This window comes from Linepithema humile, chromosome 7 (assembly GCF_040581485.1).
Source record: "Linepithema humile isolate Giens D197 chromosome 7, Lhum_UNIL_v1.0, whole genome shotgun sequence".
Lineage (NCBI taxonomy): Eukaryota > Metazoa > Arthropoda > Insecta > Hymenoptera > Formicidae > Linepithema > Linepithema humile.
This window is the reverse complement of record NC_090134.1, coordinates 9418695-9438627: the sequence shown is the minus strand read 5'-3', so window position 1 is coordinate 9438627 and position 19933 is coordinate 9418695. Positions and strand designations below refer to the sequence as shown.

Genomic DNA, 19933 nt, shown 5'->3' with positions numbered 1-19933 from the left:
ACGATGCATACGATGCACACAATGCACACGGAATATGCAAGGCACAGTCACTCGCGATGCACAAACAGCTCCGTGCTACACGCTGCACGCCGTTCGCTCATGCTCGTCGCGATATTATTGTGGTACTTGTACAGCGTTCTCTCCGCACGGCAAACTAGCGGCCGCCATCCACCGCACGAACAGACGGATCTTCTCGTACAAGCACTGGTTATCCCGCAGGACCGGCTGTAGACATTGGGAACCCCGTGTGCATATAGAATGCTCAATCGTGCCAAATGGATGTTTCATCAATGATGTAATCTTTATAGATGGTCGATGTTTCCTCGCTAAAAAGGGAAAGTCGATGTAAGTAAATTATATTAATAAATGTATAGGAACTAAGAAAATGTAAAATATGACGTTTTTATTATTGATTTAATGATTTTTTTATCATTAATTCAACAATTTCTATTATATGTATATTTTCTCTTAGTATTTAACTTTAATTTAGTTAAAATATAAATTTACTGAGTGTCATAAACGCCTTTGTATGATGCATTTATATGATATCTCTTTTTATATGATGCATGGTTTTGGAACAGCTGTAGACAGCTGTTTCCTCTTTAACCTGCATGAAGTCGCCTAATCGCATTGCACTCGATTACTCGAATTTCTTGAATCGATCTTAGTTTCGAGTTATCGATTTCAAACTCGTTTTTAATTTATCAAAACGTCTAATGTTATTTGTTGAAATTATTTTTGTATTTTACTAATTTGAAGAATATAGAGTCGAAACAAAAATAAATATGATGAAAATGTGTAGCATCTGTTTTGCAAATAATAAATAAAACTAAGGATAAGCTATAATGAAATTTTAAGTTATGCTAAAAGTAAATCTATGATGATCAGTCTATTATATCATTTAAAGATTGATGAAAATAGAGAGATATGCGGATAATAATTATAAAATAAAAAATAAATAATTTCTCATTTTTTTCTAATTTCTTTTTTCGTCAGAGCTCATCTTTCTACTTTTAAAAAATAATGAAAAATATATAAATGTTATTTATATTATTTTCGATAAATATCCAAAATTACTTTGACCATGCATTATATTAATTTATTGCGATGAAGATCTCACATGCGGGACTTCAACGTGGCATCTGAATGCACTATGCGTGTGGAAGGTATTGCGTGACGTCATCAGTGGTCATTATTCCTTCCTTCTTTTTCCTTCCTTCGTGCCTTCACTTGGAGTCGCAGACTGGTCTTTGTTATGTCCGCGCGTCATCAGTGAATGTGTGCTCTGTAACAATGTTGTTATCAAGTCAGAGGCAGATTAAAGAAAGGACTGCAGATAAATGGTTTTTTTTTTAACACGTATTCGTATATTTCAATAGTATACTAAAATACGATTTCGAGCAGTGCTACTGTATTCTCGAAGATTATCATAGCGTCTGTCGCAGATCGTATGTGGGAGCGTTGCGCACAATCGCACTGACGCTATCTACGTAGGCGGAGGTATCACTGTCCTCGTTATATATTTCACGCTTTAGAAGGATATACTTTTTTAAAACATTTTAAGATATTAATTTGGCATTTTGCTTGCAAAATGCTTTATACATCTTTTTATGTATAGAAATCATACATTCTTTACATATAAAAACTAATTGATTGACCGATGGAGATTAAATTTCAGATTATTTAATATTAAAAATAAAGAACATAAATAAATAATTTATTATCTAAGTATTTCTCAGTGAATTTTTTATATTAATTAAATAGCCAGATTTATTCTAAAGTATTCCGTATATATATAAATTTTTCACATGAGTGCATTTTAGTCGTAGCGCAAACATTCTGCTAATACTAATTATGATTATGCAAAAAGAAATATTATTTTGCAGTAAACGTCAATATTGTTGTAAGTTGCTAATTTATATGTAATTTATATTTGCATGTGTTTCAGAAATGCTTCGACAGAAATGCGTGACACTTGCTTCAATGAACCGAAAATAATGCAAACTGGACTGTTCATCAAGTGCGACTCTAGCAGCTGTTGCTTTGCAGTTTGCATAATGATATAATTAATTCGAGTGCAGTGGTATAAATACAGGTGCATATGTTGGATATTGCCTTCTAATTAACGCCATTCATCATAAATTTCTGTTGATTAGACTAGTAAATTCACAATTCGGAGCACTCGCGGTCGGAGTTTTTTTTTTTTTTCGATTTTGAGTACCGATAACGCAGTTCAAAATGTTTTCGGTATTGTGTCGTTTACTAAGCATTTTATTGTTTGCTTGCAACACGGCCAATGCGGCTAATCTTAATTGCAGAGATGAGAAGAATCAACCTGTCGATTGGTGAGTATATTCGAAATATCATTATCTGTAAGACTACATTGTATTATAAATTTCAATACTTTTCTAAAAATAAACTCAGTTGCCATAATTTTCCAAAAATAAAACAATTTAAAATATTTATTACGATCCACCAATAAATATATTTTTGATAAATATTACAATATCAAGAGAATTTAAAAAAGATACATAAAATGGGTGAACAGTAAAGTGCTTTTTAGTGATAATATGAACACTTGATATTATTTAATGAGTTTAGATAAGATTCTGTGTTGATTATATTGATCTTATTAATGAAATATTTTAGCATTACGTCTGTTTGCGTCATAATTATTCCGTTTTTGTTATCGATAACTTTTCCGATTTCGTAAGATGATTATTTGAAATGTAATTTTAGGTATGTACTGTACAAGTTACCGAAAGTATCAGAAAGCAGCAATCCTGTGATTAGAAGCGGTTTAGCGTATCTGTATATAACTAACAATACCGTTGATAAGGGTTGGCAATTATCCACGGAAAAAATTAGTGCGAAGAATTCTATACCGGGAATTACATTAGCACCTTTATATAATGATGTGAGAGACAATATAAATTAATCAATCTTAATATATACATAAGTTAAATTGGACAAATAATTAATTATTTCAGTTAATTTATTTTTCAATTTGTCAATTTATATATTTCTTTTAAGTATTAGTGTTGCAACACTTTTTAAAATTTTTTAGAAGCTATATATTTTTAATTTATTATTCAAAGTGTCATGTTTATCATGTGTAATATTTGCTCATACGATTACGCACTTTCAGTCAGTGGCATCGAACGCTTTCTTCGTTATGTACAATGACGACCCGCCTAATAGACCCAGCAGTGCAAAATACGGTCATGCGAAGGGCGTCGTGATAGCAAATCAACAACAGGGTTTCTGGTTAATACATAGTGTTCCGAATTATCCGCCCATACCAAATAGTGGGAATGACGCAAGACGGGTAATGCATTTGAGCGCTTTGAATTAATCGGAATATTGATACTCTTGGTATTTTTATTTCTTTATATCTAAATGTTTCTTATAAGTGGTTTTTAATGATATAAGTGGTTTTTAATGATTCTATAATTAAAGAAACCGTGAAATATAAATGAATTGGATAATATAGTTGTCCACTAATAATACTAATACTATTTCTTTTAAGATTGTATGTTTTTAAATAATTTTTTAAATCCTATTAAAATTAATATTCTTTTCTCTCTAATATTTTTGTAATAATTTATTTAATTATTAGAAGTTAAAATTGTGTTATGCCAATTAAAACGCTTTGATTGGCTTATTTGATCCTATTCGATATTATATAAGTGACAGTGTTGATGATATTTGGAAGCGTATTCTTAAATGAGAAATACCTCTTATATATATATATATAAATTGATGTATTCCTAGGGGCGAAATGCAGACGAAAATGCTCCGGGAAATCGGTCTGAGTACGATTATCCGACATCTGGGGAGAACTTCGGACAGAGTTTCCTGTGCATATCCATGAATGATGATCAGTTCGACGTGCTCGGTCGACAGTTTATGTACAATCAGATAATAGTGTACTGGAGAAACATCCCCGGCGCGTTCGCTGACTTGTTTCCGGTACTCGCGGACGCTGCCAATCAGAAGCGCATCAGACAAGCACCCTTTAGCAACAAAGAGGTGTTAAGATCATCCAAAGGTGTTCAATTCTTATCGTTTGCCAAAAGCGATAAGTGGCAAAAAGGTAAAACGCGCGCGTTTGATATTTTTATAATATATCACTGATGTATTTTACATCAAAAAACTTATGCTAGAGCAATATTTTTAAGAGTTCGTCTTTATATCTACTTTGAAAATTAATTTAACATATATAAATAATCAACGTCTTGTTAATCTTACAGACTTGTATGATGAATTCGTCGCACCGACGTTGAAATCTGATTTATTCGCTGAAACATGGCTGAACGGACGGGGTAGACTACCATCGGACTGCGAACATGTAAAGTAATGTCATAAGTGATATAATAACTTTTTGTTTTCATCGTTTTGTAAATTTATATTTATATTCAAACTAATCAAACTGTTTAATCCTTTTTTAGAGTGTACAATGTTATGTCTATTCGTTTGAATGCGGTTGATATCGATTTTAAAAGTAGTCGCGATCATTCCAAATGGGCGGTAACTGTTGAGGGTAAAACTAATCGAACTTGGACCTGCATCGGTGACATCAATCGAGCGGTAAGTATACATTTTTAAAAATCTTCTAGAATAAAACTGTGTCTCTAAATTGCATACAATTTTTAACAGTTGTGCAAAGGAAAATCTTGGAAATAAATAATTTAATAAAAAGAATTGATTAATTAAATTGTTTATATTTTTAGTAACAAGGGCTTCCACAAGTTTACGATTCCTAAATCTTTTTCATGTATGTTTTCAGGATTGATCTAATCTGCTGGACCAGACGCTGTATTAAAATTTGTATTTTATTATTTTTCAGGATACTCAATACACACGAGGCGGCGGAACTGTTTGTTTCAATAATCGAAAAATTTGGAAAAATTATCGCGGTGCCGTGAATGATATGGAACCGTGTCCCATACATCCTAAAGTGGTAATAGTTTAGCAAATTCGTTAATAATTTTCATAATAATAACGACTTCATATTAATAATGACGATTTTGATTAGTTCTAAACAGATCTAATTATTCTCATAATAATTATTCTTTGCATAATTCGTTATATAATTAATATATAATTAAAAAACTGAAGAAATATTATTTGACATACATTGCAATAATTAACATATTCTATAAAACAAGTGCTATATAGATCTGGTTGTATATTTGAATCATAAAATACGTGCAATTTTGTAAAAATACATTTGTATTATTACTTAAAACCTTATCTGTAGAGGATATGTTATCGACGATATAAAAACTAAGGACTCTAAATTACTGTGCTTCGTACAAGAGGTCTCGTCATACTTTATGCACATAGAATAAATTAAAATTTTAATATAAAACACAATATTATGTTTTAAAAATAAATATGAACACAATAAAATATTATTGTAAATAATATCAAAGTTATCTAGAAAAAGTGTAGAAAAGACATGTTTTACATTAGCTTTGTATCATATAAAAATTTTTATAAATTGCAATTTGTTGAAATAAAATTAAAACGTGCACATAATGCAAATAGTTGAAATTTTAAATAACTTACCATTATATGTTTATTAAAACAGATATGTTAAATTTGACTGATAACAATTAGACACAACAATTAATTTATATAATAATTAAATAAATTCTTAATCTGTTTTTTGACTTCTTTATTAAGTTACGTTTTACGTTAAAAAGACAATAAATGACTATAGTCATATATGTTTTTTGTACCTCCTTACTTCTGCACACTTATATATTAATTACGATTTTGAAGAGATCTCGTTCTTCGTTATCTTGGAAAACTAAAAACGAATGATGGGAATTGAGATAGTTGTTAAATTGGATTTTATGGAAGACTGGGAAGAGAACGACTTCTCCTCAACCTCATTCTCCTTTTTTTTCGCAACGACGCTTATTGTCTAGTCGAGGAAATTATTAAGTAGCTCGAGACGCGTCGCTAATGAGAAAGAAAAAGAGGACGAGCCGCGACGGAGAGAGTGAGATACGATTCGCCTTCTAATGCAAACTGTGAGAAATTGAGTGAAGTTCGGCCGCTGCTACTTATCGTCTGATCACTTCAGAGGTTTCACTACTGAGATCGGCAAAAATTTTTCCGTCCAAAGTTATCGTGCGGATTTTATTCCGCAGCAAGATGGATTTTTACTCGCAAGCGCTTTACGACTTTCCGCTGCGACTTTGGCCGAAAGCTCCGCTCTCTGCTTTCGATCCTTGCTATGTGGTAAAGATGGTTGTAACCTGTAAGTTGTAAGACGTATGATGCTGGCACAGAAGATTTGTTTCTCTATCGAATATAGTTTTAAAGTACGCTTCTAATTTGATCAAATGTGTGGGATTAAAAATTAACTTTTCAAATTTATTCTTTAAGAGAAAAAAAGTGCATTGAAACTAATAATGACTATTTCGACTAACAAAAGTTTAATTCAAAGAGAAAATGTATTCAAAATGTTTTTGAATTTTTATTCTTATTTTTCAAAATGATTGTAAAGTAGTCTGTCAAAAGCTTTTCAGAATATTTATTAATTAATTAATTGCTGATTATTTCCGTAGCAATTTTCGTTTGCCGCAATTTACACCCTTCTCTTTCGATCCACGTACGTAGGCGTACGTGATTCGAAAAATACAGACAGACGAACGCGATCACGATCGCGACAGTGGATTTTCCTTCTTGGCTCGTCCATGCCGACGTGATGCCTGAATACAGCAGCTATGACCCAACCCCATCGTTTCGAGGAATTGGTCCGAGGGTTGCCAGCTGCGAACCCTCTTAATCCCCTTATCCTGCCGACAGCCAGCTTGTTTTTCTGAGCATCCGGATACCCTCGAAACTTCCTTTTGGCCCGTTTCTCATCTCAACAATTCATTGTTCCCCGTCGCTTGATTCACTCCCGAATTCGAGATGTTTGCTCTCACTTTATGCAGAAATCAGATTAAACATTACGGATTGAACTATCTTCTCCGTTTATTATAGCTCGTACTACCATCATTACTAAATTATTTAATAATTTGTTTCACAGATTAGGTAATAATTTTTTTTTTAAAGCTCTCTCTCTCTCTCTCTCTTATTAGCTACTTAATAGAATTATATATATGTGTAACAAAGTAGTACAACAGCACAAAGGTTTGAATGTGCGATTAGGGATTTTGCGCTCTCGGCGAAAGAATCTCGAAATTTTGTGCGGCAAGAAGACGACGACGACAGAGCGACACCGCGACGTTCCAACGATATTTCAGCATTAAAGGCCGGCTTGCTCCGCATGCTAAAACCTCTTGCTGCACACCGGCCAAATATACGCGTTATATGCATGAACCCATCGTTTTGCGCGTGTCTGTTTAAGCATTCGTGCAATACGCGTGTATGTCACAAGCATGTGAACAAAGTGTTACCGCTAGAGAGTTGTTTTTTTATTTCTTTGATAATTTGAAATAATTTTTGTAATAACACAATATGGAAATATTGGTAATTTTTTCGATAAATTCAAAAATAAATTGTGTCAAACAAACTAAATGAGAAGGTTAGATTTAATATTATTATTGAGCTAGAGAGAAATCTTTCAAGATTTTATTTTAATAAAATTTAAATTCGGGATTTAAGTATAAAAGTATGTAATACTGAAAGTGTTGGGAAATTGCGATAAAAATTACTTTTTGCGAAGGCGTAATCAAATCTAAAGTGGCCAAGAAGCCATGGGTAATGCAATGGGTACAAAGCACTCTATATATATGCAAATTCGTACACTGTCTTTATCTATGTTCGAACCGCATATCAGTTCCTCTCGCAAGCTCAGATAAAAAAAGAATGTGTGTTGGAATTGATAATAGCAGATATAAGAAATGAGAACTTTCGTAGAATATGATAATGTAATACGCAATGTGGTTTTACAAACTTATGAGCGTTTACAGAAATATCAGTTCTTGAAAAAATTAATTTTTTAAAAAGTCTACAAACTTTAAAAGCTAGTAACTCGGTAACACCTTAAGAGCTTTATTAAGAAGAAAATGTTATAATTAAAATTTATAATTGTTTTTTATATAATAAAAAAAATATGAAGACGTTCCACGTTAAAAATATTAAAAAATAATTGTAAACATATATACATATATGTATAATCATTCATACGTTTCGTACGACGTAGGAGGTGCATGTATTGTGGTGGATATGCAAAATTTAATATTGCCTTATACGTATTCATATCGTGTGCGAGAGGGTTCGGGTCCTTTTAGGTGGAAATGAGCTTATGTCGCGTACCGCGGATGTAAACGGGATATGCGAACTTCGACGGAAAATTGCGAACAGCTCGACAGATTGGAAAGTTGTGTAAACAAAAGTAACGCATACGGCGACACCGCTGGTCACAACTCAGATTTGTTTGCACGTCGATAGTAAAATGCCATAACCGGTATGACAGCTGGTCCATTAATTCTGGAATACTAAAAGCGCGCAACACATATAACACAACAATGCGTACACACCGTTGAAAAACATCAAATTAGAAACGTAAGCGAATAATTTGGAATTTTGCGATGTCCTATCAAATATTCTGTATACACAATTTTCAGCAGTACTCAAATTAAATTTCTGTAAAAATGACATCGCTGAGCACGCGGCAGAATGGCAGAATGGTAGATTGCAGAATCGCTAAAAATCATCAAAAAGTTTTGAATAGTAATTTAATAGCAATCTGAAATAAATAACAACGATTGATCCAATATTGACAGAATAATTTTTAATTTAGAAGACAGATTTCGAAAACAAATTTTAAAAAATATTTTACATGTCGGGTTTTATCAAATTCGTTAAACGATATTGCACAAGATCTGGCATGCTCGATTTGTGCAAACGGAACGGATCGAGCGATGTCGGGAATTGCGGACGAAGGCACAGGCGCGTTTAACTTACATCCGACCCTTTCGGACGAGCGTTTTCAGGCAGATGGATGCTCATTATGTAAATTATATGCGACTGCGAATGTATGCGTGACGCGGGTTGAAGTTACCGGCGCGGTGCTGCATTTCCTCGTGTTTAGGATGGACGAGTTCATGTGTGCATGCGGCCCGTTATGACGTATTACAGCGCTCTGGCGCTAACTTTAATATAGCCTTATACGTATTCATACTGCACGCCGACGAACGCCCGTGAACGTCCGAGAAACATCTCTCTTCGTCCGTGCGCCGGCGAGTTACGTTTGCGGACGAGATAAAATGAGCTGCCAAACTTACGCCCTGCACCCATTTCAGCGTAAACCTCATTCCAACAATATCTCATACGAATAAACGACGTAGTGAGAACTGCTATTCTTCAGGGCAAGCCTTCCGAAGTCACAGACAAAGGATGATGCGGTGAGATAGTATTGATTGAGCGTGATGATAAGAAACTTTCATGAATTAAAAAAGTTAAGATATGAATAGAAACATCTAAAATAATAAATAAACTAAATTAATCGAATAAAGAAGGTATCTGTTTTTAGAATAATTTTACACCAAAGAGAAATGTATGAAATGAATTCCAAAATATACCTTAGTTATTTAAAGCTGAACTTGCTAAAAACTTAAATCTTTCAAAGATATCTCGACAAAAATATTATTAAATAAATATTAAAAATATTAATTAACTGTATAATCCGTTAATTATGAATAGCGTCATAAAGATGGTATCAGTTCACAACCGAAGATCCTGAGGTCGAAGGTGACGTCGAGCGTACCGCTCTCTCAGTATGTTCACGGCTGAAGTTACATAAACGGAACGGAACGGAGCGGTACTCCGGGCTGAAGTTTGATATTCATGCCGCACTGGATAACGCCCTAATCGAGCCTTTGCGTCGTGGGTCACCAGCAAAGTCCGACGGACAACGACGGCAAAATCGCCCCGTATGCACGCCATCGCCGCCGCCGTCGTCGTCGTCCAAGGCAACTTCCGAGAGAGAGAGTGGAGCTTCGATTAACAGCGAAGACTATTACCGCGAGCAAGTTTAAGACTGAGTTTAGTTAAGCTCAGATTACGTGAAAGGACAGAGATATATATACACGGGGAATCCCTTTACGAGGATTAGAGTGATTCTCAACGACTCCGTTTCCCGTTGTTCTGTGGAGATTGTCGCTCGCATACGGTTACGCGGACAGCTTCGTTGAAAATTCATCTTTCTAATGTAGATTTTGTAATATATAATATATATGTCGTGTATGATATACGCATAATAAATGTTTAGTACGTTTTGATGATAAGACAAAGAATTTAAAAATATTTTACGTGTGATATCTTTCTGATCCCGAATTTATTTTTTATTACTTTCCTGTCTACAGATTTAGAGAAGAGTTCTCACTAGTTTAATAATATTTATGTATACTACATATAATTTTATGATACTTTTCTAATTATCACATATTTAAAATCGTTAAAAATGTATTTTTTCTTATCCTTCTTATTAGAAATATTTTTCATGACATTCTATCTTCTTATCTTTTGCAATGATTTTATCAATCCTCTAGTTATATAGAGTGTAGTTCAATTTATAAATATATTATAAATTTATTGTAAAACGGGCTTTGAATAATTTAGATTTATGTCTATTTTAACATCACGTAGACTTGCTACAGGCAAGGGGTTGTGATCTTGGCTGTCTTGCCAAAAGAGAGTTCGTTGACGCCATTCTCAAGGTAAATACAGATTCTGACCGACATTAACGAGGTTACACGGCTGATGACGTGGTCGGAAGCGAATTGAAAGTTTCCGGTATCCGGCGGCGAGCGGTTCGCGCAATGTACGCGGTAACCGCTCAACGTGAGCTGAGGTAACCGCGGCGGCGAGTTCCGTGGCCGGTTATCACCTCCGAACCAATTACGCCGAGTCCCGTCACTCAACGGAGACTTACCCGTGCATTTATCTTCCGGTTTGTTAAGTCTTCCTCTTTAAGCAAGACTGTATAACGGTGGTAGTAGTGTCTTCGGGCTAGGAGAAATTTAATCTGTTCTCGGAATATTTTCTTGACAAGAAAAGAAATAAATCAAGTTCTAAAAATAATGTTATAAGAAAAAATATAAAATATCTTGATCTTGTACAATGTAGAATCTATAAAGTAATAAAATGTCTTGAACTATAATGTAAATTTATAATATAAGTCTCACTTCAAAAAATTTTTCATTAATTAAATTTAATAATAAGTAATAATTCTCAAGTTTATCTTAATATTAAAAATTAAAGATATTAATAATTTACAAATAAAATTGAAAAAAATTTTTAATTTTATTTAAACGAGACGATAATATTAAGAATCAAAACTTTATTTTTCACAATTAAACAATTAAACGATACATTCTAATTATCATTACATCGATGTTATTACAAGATATACTTAATAAACAGCGCAAACTTAGTCTTTAAAACGCCAGTTTTTTTTCGTAATACATCAATTTCTTATAATAATTGAGAATTAAGCAAAATTCAAGAAGTTTTAATTAAATACATTAATTCACGCTCTGAGAATTAATGTTAAAGTATTCTTATTACATGCTAAATACTTATAAGAAATAGTAGACATGACAAACTTTTTAATATTAATATTAATGTAAAAAAATTTGTATTTGTGACATGCATACAGAATAATCTAAAAAAGAAAAAACTAAAGTGAATCACTAACAAAAAAATAGAACCAACTAAAAACTGCGTGAATCATTTACTTTCAAAATAAAAAAAAATCTTCAATTAACAAATAAAAGTAGTTTTGCTAAATTCTTTAATTTTTCTTGGTCGATATGTTTTAAATCAATCTGTATGCGTTGAAAAACTAAATTTGTATTTGTGACATGCATACAGGATAATCTAAAAAAGAAAAAACTAAAGTGAATCACTAACAAAAAAATAGAACCAACTAAAAACTGTGTGAATCATTTACTTTCAAAATAAAAAAAAATCTTTAATTAACAAATAAAAGTAGTTTTGCTAAATTCTATAACTTTTCTCGGTCGATATGTTTTAAATCAATCTGTATGCGTTGAAAAACCAAATGGTCTTAAAAATGTTTAATAAGTTTTTTATATACTAATAATCCCAAGCATCAAATTATATTTGACTTACGTGCAGCAATATCTGTATATGGATATATAGATAAATTATGAATTATGACACATAAGCGTTTATAGCATAAATACTTGTGAAAAAAAGTGGAAAAATAATTTTATCATATATTTTTTCATTTATGATTAAAATTGGCAAGATTAAAAGTCTTAATCAGAAATGTGATATAATTTATATTTTTCAATCAATTCACTTGTCTTGTTGACGTTTCCTTGCTGTAAAAGTTGAAAATCTTCAGACGGTACAATTGTATCATAATACAATTTAATGATATTTGCTGCATAATCTGCTAAGTATTTTGCATCATATAACCACGCTAGTTTTATATATTTTATAGCAGTTTCCTTTGTAACATCACGTAGCAAATATTGCTCACATATCAATTTAAAATGCTGTACGTCATATTCATGGGCAATTTTTAATAATAGTTCATATTTAGATGTACCAATATTTTGTTTCATCATACCAGTTTGAATATACATTAACATAATCTTAAAATATTCAGTATTATTTTGTATGTTTACTTCATTTGTCATGTCTTCTTTTACATTTTTTTCACACAAATTTTTAAAATATTTACTGTTTGTAGCACGTAATATGTGCTTGGGCACACTGTAAATTTGTCCATTTATGATAAATTTGATTAATTTTGTATCATCACATTTAGAATTGCTATCGCAGATGGGAAGAATCCTCTTTTTGACCTCCAGATTTGTTGAAAATAATGGTATGTGAACAGTATTGTTTAGAATTTGGTGGATAATTTGTATTGAGCAAGTTATTACTAGGTTTTTCGGAATATAGTTTAAGTTAAATTCACCTGAGTATGTGGTCTCGTTTGTGACGCACTTAAACATGTTTTTTTTTATTGAATTAGCGTTGTCTGAATAAGGATTTATTAACTCTTTTATGGAAATAGAACACGAGCCTCTAAATGGTTTAGTGATGAAGCAAAAATGTATTTTATAATCGGAAATTTCATAAAATTTTATTTTAATCTGACATTGAGCTGTTTCTGGAAATTTTGGAGAAGTTAAATCATTCAAAGTCTCACGAAGAGTTTTAAAGTCATCTATTTCCCAGGTATAGTAAATAAAATCTGACTCAAATTGTGTTCGAGTGTAACTCTTATTATATACAGACATGGCTTTTTTAGACACATTCTGCTGTTTTTTTGAGATTATATTAGAGCTACTCTCTACTTCTTTTCCAGACAAATTCTGCAAATAAAGTTTATTTATCAATTTTGGAAATAATCAATATATTTAATGTTTTCTTTTTGCGTAAAATAAGATTTTATATAATACAACAATGAAAATAAATCAGTATATACATAAGTTATAAATTTATAAGGAAACATGCTGTTCATGAATTTTTTGGAATCTATAATTAAGCATTACGTAAAAGATTTGCAAGTAAATTTCTCTACAATATTTGAAAAGCACATTTTTTATTTATATTAATTATTTTATGATTTATAACTGATATATTAACAAAAAATGAAAAGGATTGATGAATGATAAATCATAAGTTCTTGCATATAATAGAATGCACTGAATTAGAATAAACTTTAGAGAATACTACAAACCTTATTGATTTTTTTAAATTTTGTATTCTCAAAGATCTTAATGATATTTCCTTGAAAAAGTATCATAAAAGTAAAAACTGAAAACTTACTTGTACTTCCATTATAATTGTCTTTTTTAAATGTATCTCAAGTAGCCTACTTCAAATTTCAAGACTTTTCTAATAATATTTCAATAATGAGTACGTCGATTTCGAGCACTGTCCAAGTAGTATTGTTACTGAAATAAAAGAGACGCAAATGTAAAAAATACTTTTCACAAATATCTTCAGTTTTCTGAAGATTACATCTCTGAATCTTACATTAATTAAGCAATGTTAATTGAAATAATACTTATACTTACTTGATATTATAGCCACTGATGTTCTTTATAGACGACCAAATCGTTCTTTATAAACGACCAATATCTCTCCTTCACTCTTCCTTTGTTCAAGCGTTCTTTTGTTCTCTGATGATCTCACATTTGACACTCCCTATTAGGGTATATTCAGATACACAAACTTGCATATCGTATAAGCAATATATGTATAAGGAAAATAATTGGCCCATAAAAAGATCCTAAAGGCCAATGTCCACGATACTAGAAATCGATCCGAGATCTCGATCCGAGAAATGTATAACCAATCAACTTGCATTTTTTATGGAAAAACAGCAATTTTATTGGCTATATGTTTCTCGGACCGATTTTTAGCATTGTGGACATTAAATAAGAGATAAGAGATTGTATTGCATATCAGCTCAGATATATACACAGAGAACTCGACGAATCAGATGATTAATATAAAACGCAGCCGTTTCGATCGATTTCATATGCTTTATACAATTATACAAATATCTCTAGATACATCTTTTTTGCAGCTCTTTGTACAATTAAATCTAGGCCTTAAATTATAGTATCAAAAGAAATTTTGTAATGTATGTTACGTCATTCTTTTATTTTTTCAAGATCGATTTTTTAAAATACTTTAATTGGAAAAATCTGGAAAAAATGTTCATGACTCTCGTAAAAATTTCCCTTTTTCTACATATAATTAGACATGTTTATGCATGGAAGTAAGAAATAGCGGAAGAGTATCAGAGCATGAGAACCAAAACAGCACTCACGTCTAAAAAATGTTTAAAAAATGACGTCTTTGCGTGCCGTCTGGTAAGTATTGCAAACTGTGAGGTAATGAACCTTATTGATTACACTATTTTACAATCCGCGAAATAAACCGCGATATATTTCAGAATTGTGTCAGTCCATGCTATCTATGGTATAATTATTTTATTCTGCTAATGAACTCTATACATATTAGAACGAGCTATTAAAACAACCGGGCTGGCTTGTGAGACGGAAAATATCCACAAGGGGGAACGCGTTCTTTGTCTCTCTATTGTGCTATAGTCTATTTAATAAACTATTTTATCGATCTTTTATCTCTATTATTGTTCTTATCGTCTGTGTTTTCCTGAAATTGTTTTAATGTCTTTTCTTTTAAGCATTTCTTTGAAATCGAAAAATGTGTAGGGTAACCTAAAACACAGAGCTCTCATTTAGCAGCGATTTCGAGACTGATTTATTGCGTATGATCTTTCTGTTCGCTTACTCAGGTCTTAATTTACAAGTTGCTTTCATTGCTCGTCATCGCTCGGTGAAATCGCGTGTCCAGGAAAGATTAAGTTTCTGACGGCTGAAACTGCTCAGCAAAGCAGCATTTGACGTCTTACAAATTCATACTTTAATGACTTTGTAATCGTTGCTAGTAAGTCGATTTACGCTCTTATTACACAAATTTTCAATTTTTGAAATTTTTAGACATTATTCAACAAACTTTAATATTCGGAAAACTACAAATGCATTCCACCTTTTCTTCTTTCAAATTATTGATATCTCTAATAACAAGTTCACATTTTTAAAAATTAGCTATTTATGATATGATCGTATTTACCTCGATATTACCGTCGTTTACTTTGACCCAGATTTACGTTTACGGCGAAAATGGAGCGGGTACTTAGAAAGTTTTCGGGCATCAGCTTGCTGCCTCGCAGCTAGCGACGGCGCGATGAGGAGCTACGACGCCCTTTTAATGGTGCGCTCGTGACTCACATCTTTCAGGAGTTTCCTTCTTCATGGGCTTCAAGCGAGAGACTTTACCTGACCGGAAGTTACACGAAATCTCTCTTAAGCGCTATCTCGCTGATGTAAAACGCGAATTACGAGAGACGAAACGCGCGCGATGCGACTGCATTTAAATTGTAAGTAGCGCAACTCACGACACAGCAGTAGTCGCGTCATTGTCTCCACGAAAGTAGACGGAAGTTAACTTCGACTTCTGCAAATGATTAAGACGAAGAATAGGCGCGGAAAATTCGTACAGAGTGACGGAAAGATGACAGTGCATGATATAAAATGTTGAAAATATTTTGCTGCAAATAGCAAAACTCTTAAAAATGATGTATTGTAAAAAAAGTACAGAATTTGTATTAATTAGAGAAAAAAGATCAAAATAACGCAAATAAAATAATTATAACGAAAATTTATTTATCATTGTTGCTTAATTCAATCTGAAGATAGCTTGAAGCATTTGAAAAATTAAATTTTGAATTGTAACAAAATAAAATAAAAATAAATGTAAAACTTTGAATACTATTTTCAAATCGATATTAAAATCTTAATTCTGATTTAAAAATTTCAGAATCCAAAATTTACATCTAAAAATTCTACAAATTAAATTTTAATTAATTATGTAGAATATTAGAGTGCAATTATTCTCTTATGCGATAAATCGTTTAATTTAACAAATGTAATGATAAAATTCATATCAAATATAAAATGAAAATTTGACAAATTGAGAAATTCAAAACCATCTTAATTTAAATCTAATCTTGCCATTTCTCTAATGATCAAACTCAATCTCTTTAATGGTTCAGATGTAATTGCATCTAATCTGAATCTTCTCTAGCAAAATTAGCGGATTTTCCATCTTACGTAATACGATTGGCGCACTCTTCTACAAACAGCCATTCCGAGATAAATTCGAACTCGAACTTGAATATCCGACTTGGTTCTCCATCGTGAACTTATTGACTGACGGGAGAAGAGTCGTTGACTCATAACTGCAGTTATTTTCGCGTTTCCGGTTCTCGGATTCCCTAAGGCTAATAGTGGTTTAATTCGTCCTGCGACGAGAGAGAGAGAGAGAGAGAGAGAGAGAGAGAGAGAAAGAGAGCCGTCGCGCTTTAAAGACGGAGCATCATTCCCGCTTCGGATGATTTAGGAAGCAAGAAAGAGCATCCATCGCGAGCGCTCCAACTGAGGGAAGAACAAAGGAGCTATGTTCATCATCCGCAAATAAACTCCTATCGCAATTTTATTAATGTTGCCTGCTATTTCTCTTAGTAGAAAGATGTATTTATTGCATCAAAATTTATATAACGTTTACTGTTTCATTATTTTGCATGGAAACACCTTCGATATGATATCTACGATGTCTTCACAAAAATCCGAAATATCTAGAAAAAATTAAATTTTTAATATTATTAATATTGCAAAATAATAATTATTCGCTATCTCGATTGTGTCATGGAATAATTCGAGGTTGACAAATACGCTGTTAAAACGCGAATCACAATGTTTATCACAAAGAGTCTTGAATAAAGCAACGGGAATTGCAGATAACGAATCAGGTAAAGAGACGCAAAATCTATTTGAACATTACAGCTTATCAAGTTTATCGGACGAGAGAGAAGAAAGGGAGAGAGAGAGAGAGAAGAGAGGAAAACGCGGGTCACCGGAGCGCTGCTGTAATTATCGTTTCGCAGTCGCAGTGATAGAAGTGCGGTTACAGTCAGACGCGGCCGTACAATGAGCCGCATTAATGGTACCGGCGCACGTATATTTATCGCGTTCCCTCTATAGGCCTCAGCATCGCCATTATCGGTCCACAGTGAGCTCTGTACATACCACAATGAACACGAACAATGCTTGCCGAAGTTGGTTCTGCCAGAGAAGACTAGAATCGATCGTAATAACGCAAAAGTCGCAAATATGTCTGCCAGCCCGATATTTGCAATGCCAGTAAATTCTATTTCTTAATCGATCTTTTGTCGCGAGCTCTATCCAGTGAAAATAACATTTCTAATTTGAGTAAATAGTCGCGAGCAGAAGAGGAATGAAGGGAAAGCCAAAGCGAGAACAGGCGAGCACGGAAAGGGTTACAGAATTGAAGTTGGGACGCGAACACGAGCGGCGGGACGAAGGTGAAGCTACTCCATCGCCCAGACAAAGCCTAACGAAGCTCCTATTCACAATGACAGTAGGCCGTGCGCGCTTTCGCGATTTCAGTTCTATTATACTTGCTTGCGATGCGGGCGGCGCGGCGGCGCCGAGTGAATTTCATCCATCAACGGAATTTTAGGCTAAGCAACCTCTCGGCAGCTGCTATTACCGCTGCTAGTTCCACCGGCATCTCCATCCCCGGCACGAAAGGCGTTCAGAGGCAAGTATTCTTTTTTTTTTACACTCCTTTTTTTTTTCGACAGCCTTCTCTTTGTGTTTTGCCCTCGCGCAACTCCGGCGCACCGACAGCTTCTCCGTGGCAGCTTTATCGCGACGACACTGTGTGTATCTGTGTGTATACTGCCTCTTTCCAGCGTCGGTGGTTTACCATCGAGCGTAGAACACACTTCCCTAAGGTGAATGAGCGGGTGGGATGGGAGTGCGAGAGCTAACTAGACTCTTGCGCGTGAGATTTTTGAGAGATTTTGAGGCGCTTTTAGAATAATAATAAAAAGGAAATTGAAAAACGCGCGGTAATTCAGGAAATGCATAAAATATATAATAGAGATAATAATTTAGTTGGAAAAATTTCACAGGTATTACAATACAAATCGTTTTTTTATAAATGTTTTTATAAACAGTTTTTTGGGGAAATGCTTCCAGCGATATTGCAATTTCGAGAATAAACAATAGTATTATTTATTTATGAATGTTTCACAATCTTGAGCTTACATTAAAATCGAACTGCAACTGATAAAAACTGACTGTTGTTATATCGTTTCCAATAATAAAACAAGATAAATATTGTCTATTCTTCTCACCAAGTGTCATGTGTGCAACAAACATATACATGCAGCATTGTTTGCGGTAAATGTGTTTCGAATAAAATTTATTCATTTATTGCGCAGAATTTTGTTTTTATTTAACTCATTGTTCAGCGAGGAGCAAAGATAAAAGTGTATTTAATAAAATAAATAAATTGTCCCGCTAAATTATCGATCCCCCGCAAATTATTTTCATCGTCGTTACATATGTGAGTTTTTGTTCGAGCCAACTGTTTCCGGTCTACTCCGTACGCACGTATCACCGTACCTCGATACAATCCCCTGTTTCTTCAGCCGGCCGTTTTTTTCCCGCAGGGTTCTCCAAGTTTTTCTTACTCTTAAATCTATCGGTGGTCGACGGCGGTGTTCGGGAGACGGAAGGGGAAAGAGGGGACGGGAGAGGGATGTGTTAGCGCGGATCTGCGCTCGGGATAAGCGTGTCCCCGACGTAATAAAACTCCCGCGGGAGAAGCAGCCAGCGGCTTCTCAGTCGGAACTTTTCCACGAAGAAGAAGAATCAATCGGGCAGCGGCGAACCCGGCTCTCCCCTTTCCCTAGCCCCGCGGTTACGCGGAGAACTTGCAGACGGACGAGCTCGCAACGAAGTTTGTTTTTCCGCCGGGCAGAAACTTGCGCATTTATCTACTTCCCGATAGCGGTACCCCACCGTAAAATCACGTCGCCGCGAGAGGATATCTTACGGCACGCAACGCTTCGCGACTTCCGGCACGTACTCGACTGCGCCAGAAAATATCGATTAGACTGATTAGGGTGTGTCTACCCAATTATCCTCCCCGATCAGTTGAGCTACTAAACAAGCTATTCTATCGGTTAAATCGGTGTTTGAGAGAAAATTTGTCTTTCGAGATAATGTAATTGTGTATTATTTATAATATTTAATTTAGTACATGAGATGTTAATAATAATCTGAAAATAAAAGTTTATAACTATGATAACAGTCTGTTAAAAATACAGTTTTTTTAACAACAAACTTACAAAATGATGGAAATATATTAGATTGTGAGAAAAAAAAAATTAAATTGATCCCGAATTTGTAATAATATACATGAGAACATTTATTTCAATTCTTCATCATCTTTATTACTAATACTCGTATTTACAAATCGACTATCCACTACGAAAAACGAGAGAAAGAAG

General features: G+C 33.6%; 2 protein-coding genes across 3 annotated transcripts in view; one reads left to right on the top strand and one right to left on the bottom strand.

Moving 5' to 3' along the window:
* The first annotated feature begins 203 nt into the window (after window positions 1-203).
* DNaseII (deoxyribonuclease II) lies at window positions 204-5230 on the top strand. Of its 2 annotated transcripts, none has more exons than XM_067359285.1 (8): window positions 204-345; window positions 1949-2345; window positions 2740-2917; window positions 3149-3328; window positions 3775-4096; window positions 4254-4356; window positions 4452-4590; window positions 4850-5230. In XM_067359285.1, exons 2-8 carry the CDS (start codon window positions 2239-2241, stop codon window positions 4973-4975), a joined length of 1155 nt encoding a protein of 384 aa, XP_067215386.1. In that variant the 5' UTR covers window positions 204-345; window positions 1949-2238; the 3' UTR covers window positions 4976-5230. The 2 variants fall into 2 exon arrangements, with proteins under 2 accessions (XP_067215386.1, XP_012216163.2); XM_012360740.2 differs by lacking the exon at window positions 204-345 and adding an exon at window positions 1287-1500.
* Window positions 5231-11294: 6064 nt separating this feature from the next.
* LOC137001114 (speckle-type POZ protein homolog) overlaps window positions 11295-19933 on the bottom strand; it is a 74663-nt gene continuing 66024 nt past the window's right edge. Inside the window, exons 4-6 of the mRNA XM_067359286.1 lie at window positions 14034-14163; window positions 13783-13910; window positions 11295-13325 (exon numbers count right to left, since the gene is read on the bottom strand). Coding sequence (XP_067215387.1) covers window positions 12255-13325; window positions 13783-13794 — 1083 coding nt within the window. The 5' untranslated portion in view covers window positions 13795-13910; window positions 14034-14163 and the 3' untranslated portion in view covers window positions 11295-12254. The remainder of the gene's footprint in view (window positions 13326-13782; window positions 13911-14033; window positions 14164-19933) is intronic.

What these genes read in the sequence shown, in the direction of transcription:
- DNaseII (XM_067359285.1), top strand. Translation starts at nt 2,239, where the DNA reads ATGTTTTCGGTATTGTGTCGTTTACTAAGCATTTTATTGTTTGCTTGC. An exon ending in GTGGGAATGACGCAAGACGG is followed by an intron (nt 3,329 to 3,774) that starts GTAATGCATTTG and finishes ATGTATTCCTAG; the next exon opens with GGGCGAAATGCAGACGAAAA. An exon ending in TCGGACTGCGAACATGTAAA is followed by an intron (nt 4,357 to 4,451) that starts GTAATGTCATAA and finishes ATCCTTTTTTAG; the next exon opens with AGTGTACAATGTTATGTCTA.